This window comes from Mastomys coucha, unplaced genomic scaffold (assembly GCF_008632895.1).
Source record: "Mastomys coucha isolate ucsf_1 unplaced genomic scaffold, UCSF_Mcou_1 pScaffold5, whole genome shotgun sequence".
Taxonomy (NCBI): Eukaryota; Metazoa; Chordata; class Mammalia; order Rodentia; family Muridae; genus Mastomys; species Mastomys coucha.
Genome location: NW_022196911.1, coordinates 4456066 through 4469961, shown reverse-complemented (window position 1 = coordinate 4469961; position 13896 = coordinate 4456066). Strand labels below are relative to the sequence as shown.

Here is a 13896-nt window from a genome sequence, read left to right as displayed (position 1 = left end):
CTACCCTAAACCAAATGGCCCCTGTCCTCCTCCCTACCTGGAAACTCAACAATACATAACTCAACAATGTCTTAAGGCCAGCCTCTTCCAGGAACTCATCTTCACCATTTCCTCATGTCCCCAGCCCAACCTCAACCCTGTGGCTTCTCACAGCATTGAAGACACACCAGGTACCACCTAATCTAGCCCATTCTAGAAGGTTCTCTAGTGTCATGTTTACCAGGCTTGCTTCCTAACTAGATTATATACTTCTTAGAAATAAGATTCATATTTCATAATTATTTCCATGTGTTCAGGTCAGATGCATCTCTTGGAAATATCAGTATATGTATATACAGATTTGAGAATATAAGTAATGAAGAGGAACTGAGAAGGGAGAAGCTGATTCACAGGAGAGTGTGCGTGGGTGGCTATCGGGTAACATGCAATCAGTGGTACCTGGTTCTCGATGGCCTTCCTGTTCTTGGGGTCGCTCACCACAGACAGCTGCAGCTCTGCCATCTTCTTCATCTTGCTATCCATGTCTATCTTCTGAAGCAGGCTTCTGGTCTGGCTCTTCAGCAGCCGCACCGTGTCCTCCTTCCCATGCTTCTTTGCAAAGAGGGATGCGCACGCCGAGTGTACGGCTGTGACCCAGTTCTCCAGATCTGTCTGGCTAGTGGCCTAAGCGTGGGATGGGGGAACTGTTTGAGATTATTTGAACAGATAAGTTCTCTCCAAAATGAAAGAGCAAGCTTTGATGCGTCAAACCCAAGGGGGTCTATTCTCAAACACAAAAACCAAACCAAACCAAAACAAAATGTTTAGTTTCCCAAATATAAACACCCAACTCATGTTCAAAGAGTCTATGCTGGCTAGTTCTAACTGCTAGCTTGGTACAGCGTAGGATCTCCCAGCAAGTCTCTCCATGACGCACTGTGTAGATTAGTCTGGCCTGTGGGCATGTCTATGGGGATGGTCTTGACTTCTTTAATGGCTATGAAAAGGCCAGGTTGAAAGTGGGAAGCCCCATTCCCTAGCTTTGTGTGGTAGACTGTGTAAGAAAGTGGGGTGAGCACTAACAACTGTGTGTGCATTGGTTTCTTTCTCAGCCCTTGACTGTGACAATATGATATGATTAGCCATCTCAACCCCTCCCCCCAATACTGCATGCGACTTCACCACAGGGATGGACTGTGACCTAGAATCATGAACTAAAGAAAATAAACCTTCACAGGGCCAAGGGCCTCTCCTCCCATTGATGACCGACTTGGCCATCCTCTGCTGAGGAGGGAGGGAACAGAGATTTGCTTTAGTTTTTGTTTTTTTATTTTATTTTATTTTATTTTTATTTTTTTGGAGGGGAACCTGGGAAAGGAGATATTGTAAATAAAGAAAACATCTAATAAAAAAAAAAGAAGAAGAAAAGAAACCTTTTTTCAGTCGATTTTTGTCTGGGTGTTTCATTGCGGAAATAAAAGTAAGGTGGAAACCTTAGTGTGGCGACCAGAAAAACAGGAACAAAAAAAGCCCACAGCTAGAAAACAAGGAAGGGTCTATTCACCACGGTGACGTTATGTCATATGTATTACATCCATGCTAAAAGTAATCCTGTATGCTCTTTTGGTTGTTGTCGGTGGTGGTAACAGTGACAGTTTTTCAGCATAGAGTCTCTCTGTATAGATGAGGTTCTGCTGGAACACACTATGTAGCCTAGGGTAATCCTGAGCTCACAGTCACCCTCCTGTCTCAGTCTCCCAAGGGTTAGGATCACAGATACGAGTTACCCCATGCCTGGCTTCTGTGCACCCTTATAAACCTTCCTGTTCAAAGTCCAAAGTGTCAAGAAGTTGGCTAAGTGCTCCAAGAAGACCCAGGTGCTGAGCAAGGGTAGCAGAAGTCAGTTCGCCTGCCAGACTCAACACCATGCTAGGCATTTCTATCAAATTGCTGGGCACCCTAATGGCAGATATCCTGGGTATTATTGTCCAAAGGCAGCTGCCACTTTCACGCTTGTCCAGGAGGCTCTAGTGAACCTGAAAAGCTTCTTTGCCATTCACTAGGGATTCCTGGAAACAGCTGAACTTCCCTGGCTACAGGCTTTCTTGAACAGATCTCTCTTCTGAAACTCTCAGACATTACCCGCTCTAGGTCATGTGTTACAAAGAGCACAGCTCACAATATTTTCTTTGTCCTGGCATGGATGTGAAAGGCAGTAGCTTTAGACTTCACAAGCCCCAGACAAATGCCTGTTATAGAAATGACCATGATCCTGGCACTGGTAAGTAAGAGAAGCCACGGTCTCCTGCCCACACCCTAATTCCAAAGCTTAATGGAGCATCCACTGAATTCATGTCAGTGTTTTCCTGTTCAGTTCTGTTTAGTCTCATCATAATCATTCACGCACCATCACCTCACCCTTCCGTTGGCAGAGGAGCAGTGATACCTGGAATAGGTAGACGTCCCCACAGGAGTTACTCAGGCAGAACACATGTTCCTTCTTGGGATGCTCTGGGACAGACTGCACGATGCTGTCCTCTGCAAAGAGGGCACACCGTGGGGCACTATTCTGGTCCATGGAATTCTTTCCATAGGTCTCATAAAACAGCAGAGTACAGCCTAGAAAAAAAAAATGAAAGCACAATGATGTCCCTGCCACATGACCAGAGAGTACAGAAAAGGCATGACAGGTAAATGACACAATCCCAAAATGTCCCCAGACACCTGCAAGAGGTTAGTGCTTTTTGTTTTTTTTGTTTTTTTTGTTTTTTGTTTTTGTTTTTGTTTTTCTTTTTTTCTCCGAGACAGGGTTTCTCTGTATAACCCTGGCTGTCCTGGAACTCACTCTGTAGACCAGGTTGGCCTCAAACTCAGAAATCCACCTACTTATGCCTCCCAAGTGCTGGGATTAAAGGTGTGTGCCACCACTGCCCGGCGAAGTTAGTGTTTAAACAAGGAAAGCCTGGCATGTACAACATGCCTAGTTAAAATTTCAGGAGCAGAACAATAACTAGATGGTGTGATCAGCATGGTTTCACCAGTCAATAATAATTCAGTGTAACTCCTCCTGCCTCCCCAGGTACTCAGTCTACACGGCTGTCCTACAAGGTTGCCAAAGCGACATACTCCCATCTACCAATAAGAAATTGAGGATGGAGTCACATGTGTAAATGCCCAGGCAAGAAGGCAGTAGAGCAGAGACTTGAACTTAGGTCCTTAAACCTTAGCATCCTCAATCTCAAGTACATGACTGTGTTATTTCGAATGTATTTATTAAATGTGGTATACTGAAAATTATCCCATATGTGTTAGCTACACTTATAGTTCATGGTCCAGGAAACTGGAAATTTCTACTGAACTTGGCCATTTATATGAAAATATTAAGCTGACCTTTCAAATGTATACCAAGCAACTTCACATACCTCACAAGCTAGAAAATGAACTATGGATCGATTCTAAGAACTATTCTTTAAATATCAGTACCTGTGATTTTAATGCTTTATTTTCCTTAATAAGCTAAGACTTACAGGTCAAAGATCCAGCTTCAGTTTTATATTTACATTGCTTCTAAGAAGCACAGGAATATGTTTTCTAGTATAAGGCTACTTCAAACCTTCACCCACTCATGCATGTGAAGGTCAGAGGTCAACTTGGTGTCTTTTCTTAAGGCACTATCCACCCTGCTCATAGAGTCAGGCTTCCTCAGTTTTTTACTTCATTTATTTGGCTAGTCTGGAGGGTTGGCGAATCTCTTTATCGATTTTATTGGGTTCTTATATTTCTACCACCTTTCAGCCCTTATTCCCCCTTAATCCCTTCCAAACCCCTAACACTAGGTAGGAGACAAAGAAGATTAGAGGGGAAAACCTCTTTCAGCCAAAAAATTCCTGCTGATTAGGGACGAAGTTCCTTTGGGCAAGTCCAATCTTTGTCGTCAGGATATCCCGCAGTCGAGCAAACCAGCAATAATAAATGCAGCAGTGGGGACAGTAACAGGGCAGCCACTGCTGGACCTCTTGGGCCTCTCCCATTTATACCTGCTCAAGAGTTCGCAGAATTAAACTACCTGCAGCTGACAAAGATCATGCCCCTCCCAGAGCACACACAAGGCAGATGATCTGCTCCTGTGGACAATCTGAAGCAGCCACATACCCCACATTAATGCTGGGATTAAAGCAAAAACATGTTCATATAACATAACTGGGTTTTTTAAAGAAACCAAAATTCTTACTACAGTACACACTACACTACACTCTACTATACACCCACTCCACTCCTCCACTCACTACACCACACTGGTTTTACAAGCATACACCACTGCATCCATTTTATAAAATATGAGTTTTAAGGATCAAACTCAGGTCCTCGTGCTGGTTTAGCAAGGTTTTACTGACTGAGCCATCTCCCTAGCCCTAGTGAAATAGCTCAAGCACTATTTTACGCACCAAGCACTGACACTTGCATATCAATGACAAGGTCCCTGTGGATGCATGCCCTTCCATCAACAGTGGGGAGCCCCCAGCCTGTCTTCCCCAGCGCAGAGTGAGCAGGGCCCACCACTGTGTTCTGTCCTCATTCAAGTTCAGGTGTTTTAGAGATGATATCACAGGTTGAGTGTGTGGTTGCCTAGCATGTGCTGTGTGGTTGCTTAGCATGTGCAAGGCCAACCTTGCCTATCTCCACTCACACATGAGCTCATGTGTGTGTGTGCACACACTCACACCATGTTCCTCTTGCCACATTCACTGCTTTCTTAAGCCTTGGCATGAACCAGCAAAGGTAGCAGAGTGCCAAGGGAAAGAGGTCTGCCCAAGTGCAGCCTCCTGAATGGGTGCTCTATCCCGGTCCTAGCATTTCACCACCCCAAGAGTGATGAGCAGTCTCTCCTCAACACAAATAAAGCTTTGTCCAAATTAGGAAGGTGGACATAATCAAATACCAAAGGCAAGAGGAGACAGAAGAGGTTTATAGCCAGAGCTGCTGGTCTAAACCCGTCTCTCTTTCCAGACAAGGATGACCACGAAAACAAGCCCAGCCCTTTTCCTCTGAGAAAGACCCATCTGTCTTTATATATGCAAACCACCATGATCTGAGGCTCAGAATAAAGGGGATGGAGCCACATGCCAGCTGCACCCAAGACCAAATCCTTCCCATGGGCTCATGCTTCCTTTTCAGTTTACCTGATGTTGTATTTCGGCAGCCATGATTCATCAATTTATCTAAAGAAAATGAATCCAAAACCTAAGCAAAGACCAAAAGAGGTCATCAAATATCTCAATCCCAGAAGTGCCATGTGGACATTCCATTTTAAAACTGGTCCAAGACACAGCATCATAGGCTGGTACAGGAGTCAACCTTATCCCTGGTTGTACTGATTTGTAACTAAAAGGGGTTTTGTACCTTGAAGATGGCCCTGGAGTTGACAGAAAGGAGCCAACTCATGTCCAGGAAACCGTCTTCATTCAACCCACCCTTATGGTGGATAGACATCAGCCCTCCCCCATGCCTAGCAGCTCCTAGTGGGATTAAGTAGACACTCCTCTGGCCATAGTTGCACAAAGGAGAACACACCTAACCAGCAGTGGAAGAATAAGAATAAAATAGAAAATAATAGAAATCCCACAGTGGAAAACAAGCAATTAATCTAGGCTTCCCCTCAAATTCACCTGCTCTTTGAGAGCCTCAAGCCACAATGTCCTTCCACTTCCTGTAGGGGGCCTAACTTGGGGCAGAGTTCATAGCATCCAATACCCATTCTGATGAGCTCTCATCCTGACACCACACGGAATGCTGTGCCTTTCCAGAAACACTGTAGTAACCTTGACAGCTCTTCAGCCGAGGACATCCCTGTGAACCACATGAAAATCTACCCATTGGAAAAGGCAGATGGTTCCTGTTAAATGCTCTATCATCTTCTAAACTCAAATCTTTGTCTGCTTAGCAGTGGATACATCAGCGACAGTGGGTCATAAGATGGTTCAGCCACAATCCCTATCTACAGAAAATCATTTCCAAAATATCCACATGATTGCTTCAAGAATAATCTCCAAATGGTACTTAAATGTGTATGTACATATACCTCTCTTTGTATCCAAATGAGATTAGCCCAAATACATTAGTTCCGACATTATAATTTACAGTCCTGAAGCCAAGAAAGTTGACCTTAACACAGGGAATTCCCAGAAGGCAGAGGTGGAGACGCAGAGGCTATGGCAGGTAGCCAAGGCTGTGGATTGGATTGGATGCCTGCTCCACAGGAGGGATTTCATGCCTGGTACTATAGACCTGTTATATTTCCCTGGGAAGTCTGTCACAGGGCACCAGGGAAAAAGAAGGGGACTGCCACCTTTGAAGACATGTTTACTTTTATTTCTACTCTGCCACCCTGGAAACATATTCTCCATGTCCTGACCCTCCAAATCAAACCCTTAAACCTTTTCCACTTACAGAATATTTCCACACCATTTCAGCTAAGGCTTTATTTTCATATCCCTTCAAACTTTTTACTGGATCTGACCCCCTATTCCAACTTCTTAAATCTCCTTGCTCATGCCCAAGAGCCTGCTTCCCTGGGACATTAACAACTGGGGTCAGTTCTATGATTTCCTCAGCCAATCATGAACCATAAGGGTCCTAACCCATTATGAGAAGCTATTGAGTGCTTGGGCTTACATAGCACACATGGTCCACTGGGAAAACTTACTAGAGAACCTTAGAGGTGGTTAAGAAGTGATGCCTACCCATCAAGGTTGGGACAGGGATTCAGAAATTACCAGAGAGCCAAAGAAAGCTAAACAGGAGAACTGTGAGGGAGGCAATACTAGGCAGTTCACACCTACTGCCAACATGTGTGAGTCACGTTTCCGCTCCCTTCCCTGATGGAAGAACAGGTGGGAACAATCCTGTTCAGTGCCTCTGACAATCACAGGTGGCCTTGGCAGACGCTGAGGCTGTATCTTCTGTCTACACCTGCCTAGATCAGGGCCGTCCTCACAGAGGCATCTTGCTGCCTCATGAGATGGCGTTCCTCCAGCCCGCACACCCACAGCGAGCCAAGCAATCACCACTGTTAATGAGTAATGCTTATGCGAGGCATTCTTACCTTAGCAAGACAAACTCCTATTTCTGGTCTGAGAAAGGAACATGGGAAAGGAGGGACTATTAGAAAGACAGAGTGAGGTCATGCTGAGAGTATAGCATGGTCTCTCAGCATACGCTTGGCACGTACAAGGCCCAGGGTCCAACCCCCCCCCACATCAAGCAAGTGAATTAAGAAGCAGTTGTACAGTAGTGGTAACAATTAGACGTCCAGAGTTAATAAAAGGGGTTGTGTAAGTCTAGTCTTCTAGATAATGTTCTGTCTAGGAAAGGCACTGCTTTTGAGTTCTGAGCATGTACAACAATGGAAAATACAATTAAAGGAAGTATATGGGACAATTATTTAGGGTTTGTTTTAATTGTAGATATACCCAAAGTATCAGAGAATGGCAGAGAAATATACATAGAAAAATTTTTTAACTTAAAAAAAAGTATTAGTTCCTAGACAATAACACATATAAATGGTTAAGTATTAAACAGACTTGTTAAGATTTTCAATAGACCTGTGAGACAATAGATCCCAATCTTTCAAGTTAGGACTGGGAAAGTGGCTCGATTTCATAAAGTCCTTGTCTTGCAAGCATAAACCTTTGATCCCCATTGGGCAGGGGGCTCCCTACCTTGCATCTGATCCCCAGAATCCACACTAAAACAAACAAAAATTACTTAGGCATAGTAATAGTCTTTATAATGCCAGCACTGGGAAGGTGGAAACAGGTAGATGCTGGGACTCAGTGGGTCTCAGTGGCCAGTTGGTTTAGCCACATTAGAGAATTCTCAGCCAGTGAGAGGCTGAATCGCAAAATAAGGCAAGCGGTACTTAGAGAATGACGCCTGAGGCTGTCCTCTGGAGTCTGCATGCATTTGCATACACATGTGCATGTACACACGTGCTTAGATAGACAAGGCTTACTCATCCATGCTGACCCCACCAGCACTTCCTGGTGAGAGGACAGCTGGAGGAGGACAAGCCTCCAGTGAGCTGTGACCCACGTACCTTTCAGGGTCACCCAGTACTGTTTCCACTTCCTCCGGGCCACCAGCTCCAGTTTCCTCTCCTTCTGTAAGGTGACAAGGGGTTTGAAGAAGAGCCACCCAGCTTTCCGGACCACCCCCTGCTCCTTCTCAAAGAGCAGATCCAGCTGCTCCAACGAGCTGAGGGACTCGCTGCTGGACTCCACGGTCTCTGTGGACGTTTCCACATGCTCCATGTTGCTCCTGCTCATCTCGAGCTCTCTCATGAAATTCTCATAGATGTTCTGTCGGAGGGGATCGCCGCCGACTGCGTTAGTGGATTCACTTCTGTGAGGCAGGGTCTGAACTGAGCCTCCTGACCACAGTAAGGCAGATGTCTGCGCAGGCACCTGCACTTCCGCATTCAGTCCATCTGAGTGGCTATCGAAGTACTCACTGCCCTCCGTGGACCTGGGTTCCTGTATACAACACAAATTATCAGCCAGTCATCATCACAGCCTGTGGTACCCACAGCAACTTCCCTCTGTGGAGCCTCAGTGTAATGTGGGCTACATCCAACAATGGTGTTGCGAAGAGCCTTGTAGCCACAACTCGACATGGACTGTCACATTTCCAAAAAGAGAAAGAATTTTAAAAAGAGTGCTACCTAATCTCACATACACCGGTAGGGTCAAATATGAAGAGGTAAATAAGAAGCTGCTGGCTATCCAAACATTGTCTGTGTTTTAACACCAGATCAATTAGCTATTATATTTAAAATACTAGTGTGTTTTAAATAACATACCTGGAATGCTATGAATCGGTTTTCTTCTAGAAAAGAATTTGTGATCTTATCATCCATTTTTCTCCTAAATCATGGGAAATCATTGACTTAGAAAATAGCCATTTTGAGGGTGAGGAAGCTGGGATTTGGCACTCTTAGATTAAGCCCTACAGCCCTCCCTTCTTCTGTCTCAAATAAGGTCTTCTGGCCAACTGCCCAGACTTAGACTTCTGTACATAATGATCTCCACCATCCCAATTTCCCACTTCATACAGTAAAATTCAAGCTCCGAGGATTTATACTCCACTAGTGGTACTGCCTATTTACTGTAGGTTGGCATTTTTTTAAAAAAAGATTTATTTTTATTTAATTTTGGAATTTATCTTATGAAAAAAGCAACTTATTTCTATCCTTTTCTCTGAGTGCCTGTTTTATTCCAGACACCAAGGAACACCTAGGAAGGGGTTTATGACTGAAATATTGGTTACAATACAGAGTCAAACACAAAACACTCTGAACAAGCTCTACTGCTACCTCATAACGACTGCCTCCTGGTAAACCTAGGGACACAGAGCAAGCATGCAGCTATCAGGTTACAGAGCTAGGCTGCAAACCCAAGACAATCGCCAGGATGCCTTCTGATTGGGCAGGGGAATAGCCGCTGACAGGTGGAAGAGCCACTGCTGACAATGGCTATTGTCAACCCAGCATTTTGGGAGGCTGAGGCAGGGGGAATGACATAAGTCCAGGCTAACTCATCCCAGTGAGTTCCGGGACAGCCTGGGCTACAGAGCAAGATCCTACCTCAACACTAAATAATTTAATAACTGAGAGCAGTAAACTTACTATCAGTGCCAAAAGCACTAGCATGCCAAATACCCAGCTTGGATTTAAAAAGCTGCAAGAGAAAGGTGAAGAACAGTCAACTATCCTCAGCTGTTGGTGGGTCTCTGGGATTTCCTTATCATCAAAATTAAAGTGAGGAGAAACTGGCTCAGGAGCCCTGGAGGTGGGCTCTTGTCTTGAGCACTCCACCTTGTGGAGATGTTTTTACTTTGGAAATTTCATTAAAAAAAAAAAAAATCGGATCACGGTTACTGGGGAAATCTTCACCAGGCAACTGAAGAGTGTTTTCCAAGGCCCAGGTGCTCAAAACAGAGCCCAGAAGAGAAACAGCTCTTTTAGTGATGCTAGCATCTTCCAGGAGTGTGTTTACACTCTGTTCTGCGGTCATTCTTATTTATACACTGACACCTCTGCTTCAAAAGAGTGAATCAAACAGCTGCTATGAGTCACTCGGGAAATTCAGAATACTTCTCTTAACTGTCACTTTGGGGAGACTTTCATAAACCCCAGGCCATGAAGGAATGCTACCGACTTAGCAGTATTAATAATGCTACTGTGGCTATGACTGTGGATCTCTGACTCACCCGCCCCAAACACTGGGAGAATCCACTTCCTTGCATGAGCCTTAATAGGGTGACTCAAACCCAGCAAGTCTCTGGTAGAGAGACGGCCTCAACTGTCTCCTGTGAACTTGATTCTGCAGCTTCATCATCTCTAAAATTTGGGGGAGTCCTTTCTAGCATTAATTTTTTTTTAATCCTGGTTATTTTGCTCATAACGCCACATGGCATGCAATATATCAGAGGTAAGTTTGCACATGACACAGAACTTGAAAGAGATTCCGTCTCCCTGTGAAGGACGGACACCCAGTGCCTGATCCACACACACCATGGTAGTAACAGGTCTGCTTTGGACTGGTGAAAAAGATTTTGAATATGTTTAATGAACAGGATCGCTGTGGGTTGAGTCAGGTCGTAAACACAGATGAAGGAATGTGCTCCAAACCAATAGAAAGTGGTCCTCGATGACGGTGTGCATGAGGAGGCATGGTGGTCAGCAGCTGAACGTAACCAGCTCTGGAATACCGGGAGCCAAAGGAGCAGTGAGGCTGAACAGTTTAGTATATACCCAAGCACTATGAGAGGATGAGAAACGGGAGCCAGGATGGAAAATCCCAAAACAACATCACACTAGGTGGTGATTTGGCTTAAGGGGCCACAAGTCAAGAGCAAGCTAACTACTACCCTGAGGGATGTGAACAAAGGTCCCGGAGACAGAACGGTGGTGGCCACCTGTTCTCCATCTCCCCTGGGAGAGGAGGTGGTGCCACCTGTTCTCCATCTCCCCTGGGAGAGAGGGTGGTGCCTGCAGGACACACAAGAAGGAAGTAAGTTATAAGCAGGAAATGATCTACAGGGAGAGGTTGTAGGGTTACCTGCTCTTCATGCCCCATGATTGTTTTTGTATTCACATAAATGTGTATCCGACAGAGTTAAGACAACATCGCCCCTATAGACATATTACCTAATCAGATTACCCTCAATTCTACAGCTTCACAGAGAAAATAAAACCAGAAAGACCAAAGGGCCAGAGATGTAACTCAGTGGTAAGAGCCCTTCTCAGCATGTGTAAGGCAGTGGGTTCCATTCTCAGCATCATACACACACAGGTACATTCTCTGTGGAATCATTTTTTAGGAGATTTTTTTTTTTAATGAACTGACTTAAATATCAATTAATATCACTTTGAGAAGGCCTCTTTATCTGAAATCAATGGCTGGCTCTCTTCCATCTGTCTTTGGACTTGATGACTGAGGTGTAGTAACAGCCTCTGATTGCCAGTTGCCTTGGACCTTCAGCCAGCTCTATGCTTCCAAGAACATTTGGGCCAGCTTCAGGCCCAGGCCTGTGGGAGGCAATTTTAGTGTGGAACCTGGGCGCCACAGGCTCAAAGCCGTGCTGTTTTCTCTCACCACAGAGCCTATGCTGAGACCTTGACCCACAGAGATGACCCACAGAATGGGGGCCTTGGCGTGGAGCTGGGTTTAGATGAGAGCAAGAGGCTGGAGTCCTGAAGGTTCTGGTGTCCTTGTAAGAAAAGAGAAAGAGACTTGGGCTCTCTACCTCCTTGCTGTGTAAAGACAGAACCTTCAGCAACCAGGAACAGGCCCTACTCAGAGTCTCTCACCACAGTGGTCCATGACTTTCCAACCTGCGCAACTATGGTATATGAGTCTACCCTTTAGCCACCCCGCGTAAGTAGTAGTATTCCGGTTCCAACCTTACCCCAACCCTCAATGTAGACACACTGAAGTTGGGGGGTAAGACTCAGAGTGGATGACTAAAGCAAATGAGAAAGAAAAATCCCACCAGAAATAAATTGTGCTGGGTCTTCCGTTGCAAAGGGTTCTGGCTCCTTTCAGATACAGATGGGAAAAAAACTCTAGGACCCCCCCTCCCCCTACCTAAGCCAGGGTGTTCTCACCTGCAGTTTCCTCTTCTTCCTGGAGAGGCTTCCTGTCCAGTCACTGAAGCGACGCATTCTGGCTTTAAGGGTGTCTTTCTTAGCCGCATCCTCAGTTAAGGCTTTGGACTTGCGACACGGGAGAGTAAAGGAACTGTAGTGCATGGGATCCCTGGGATCCACTCTGGAGGGCACATCCATGTCAGATGCAAACGAGACTCGGTTGTTCATGCTGACTTGGGAGCTGATGTACTCATTGGAAGAAAGGCAGGTCCCGGAAGGTGAGCGGCACCCCATATTGGGATCTTTGTACAATTCCCGGAGGGAGGAGAGGGAAGAGCTTTGGTTGAAAGGCTTTTTGGTGTCACTGGGTGGGAAGCTGCTGGGGAGGCTGGGGTCTGGGGTGCTGGGAGCCAGGAAGGAGCCGTCCACCTCACTCACCTCCCCAGCGTTTCCCCAGGGGGAGTCATACCAGGATGACTCCGAGCTCAGGGAACTGCCTTTGCTGGAGCGCAGGCGAGAGTCAGTGGGAGAAGGCCTCTGGCTGGATGGGGAGCCTGCACCGGAATGCCGCCTAGTTTCCGGCACCAGGCAGGTTTCCAATGCTAACGTAGGGGAGTATTTCAGCAGCTGTACAGGTCCGCTGGGGTCCTCGGAGGGCCCTTTGTGGGGGTTGCTACCGTTGTGGAATTCGACTCTTAAACACCCGTCTAGCTTCCCCAGTGTCTTGATGAGCACCCTGGGGCTCCTGCGGTCCTCGCCTGGAGGGGTGGAGGCCAGGCTCTCATTTCTCCCATAGCAGGTGAGAAGGTGGCCATTGCAGTCCCTGGAGGGGATGTGGCTCTCCCCTGACTCGCGGCCAACGTAGTGGAAGCCATTCTCGGGTAAGAAAGCACCATTGTTGCCCTGGAAATCATTTCCTGGGGCGTTTGCTCTGTGCTTAGAGTAGGCAGTGCCCTTTGAGACTTTACACGTGGGCCCACTGAGTCTGGTGGCGTAAGGCTGGTGATTCTTAAAGTGAGAAAGGCAGCTTCGGGCTAGGGACCTGGACTTGTAGCCTGCTCCACTGCTCCCATGAGTCCAACTATGCAAGGACTTCTCGTCTTTTGCATGAATGCTGCGTATTTTCAGAGAGCAAGGCTTTTGCTTAGCACCGGTGACAGTATTGCTGTGATTCTTGGATCCTTGGAAGGTATATTGACTCTCGGAGTTCCCCATTTTAACCAAAATTGCGAACAGTTGTATCAATATGAGCCATGGTCTAATTTACACTGCAATAAAACAGAATTTTTCTCAATAATAATGGTAATAATAGTAGTAAAATAATATTAAACAGGTGGAATGGAGAGTACCGGACATTTCTTTCCATGCCTGACAAGATACAAAGGAGCAGAAATAAGAGTGACGTACTGAATTGGGCAAGGCCATGTCATTATCAGTGGCACACTGTTAAAACTGAAGAGGCAACAAAAGTATCCGCTAAAGGTAGAGACCTCCTTCAGACCCAATGTTGGATAAAGGTCCGGAAGAAACATGAAGGAAAGTCTAGCCAGCAGAGATGCATAAAATAAATTACATTTTTACTACATAGGAATTATAATGGAAGGCACTAACTCACGGAATATTGGGGGATAGGCCTCAGGACCCTTGGGTCCCCAAACCCTTCAATATTCAAATCTCTGAGCGCAATCTTTGCACATTACCAGTATACACCTTCATGTGAGAGTTCCTCTCTTACATTACACATATAACACTTGAGAGGGAAGGCTAAG

General features: G+C 45.8%; 1 protein-coding gene across 2 annotated transcripts in view; it reads right to left on the bottom strand.

The window, feature by feature from the left end:
- Positions 1 to 13896, bottom strand: part of Tiam2 (TIAM Rac1 associated GEF 2) — a 122725-nt gene that overhangs the window by 88576 nt on the left and 20253 nt on the right. For both annotated transcript variants that reach the window (XM_031353062.1, XM_031353061.1), the window contains 4 exons: positions 12146 to 13395; positions 8075 to 8510; positions 2426 to 2598; positions 439 to 663 (listed from right to left, as the gene is read on the bottom strand). In XM_031353062.1, coding sequence (XP_031208922.1) covers positions 439 to 663; positions 2426 to 2598; positions 8075 to 8510; positions 12146 to 13342 — 2031 coding nt within the window. In that variant the 5' untranslated portion in view covers positions 13343 to 13395. The remainder of the gene's footprint in view (positions 1 to 438; positions 664 to 2425; positions 2599 to 8074; positions 8511 to 12145; positions 13396 to 13896) is intronic.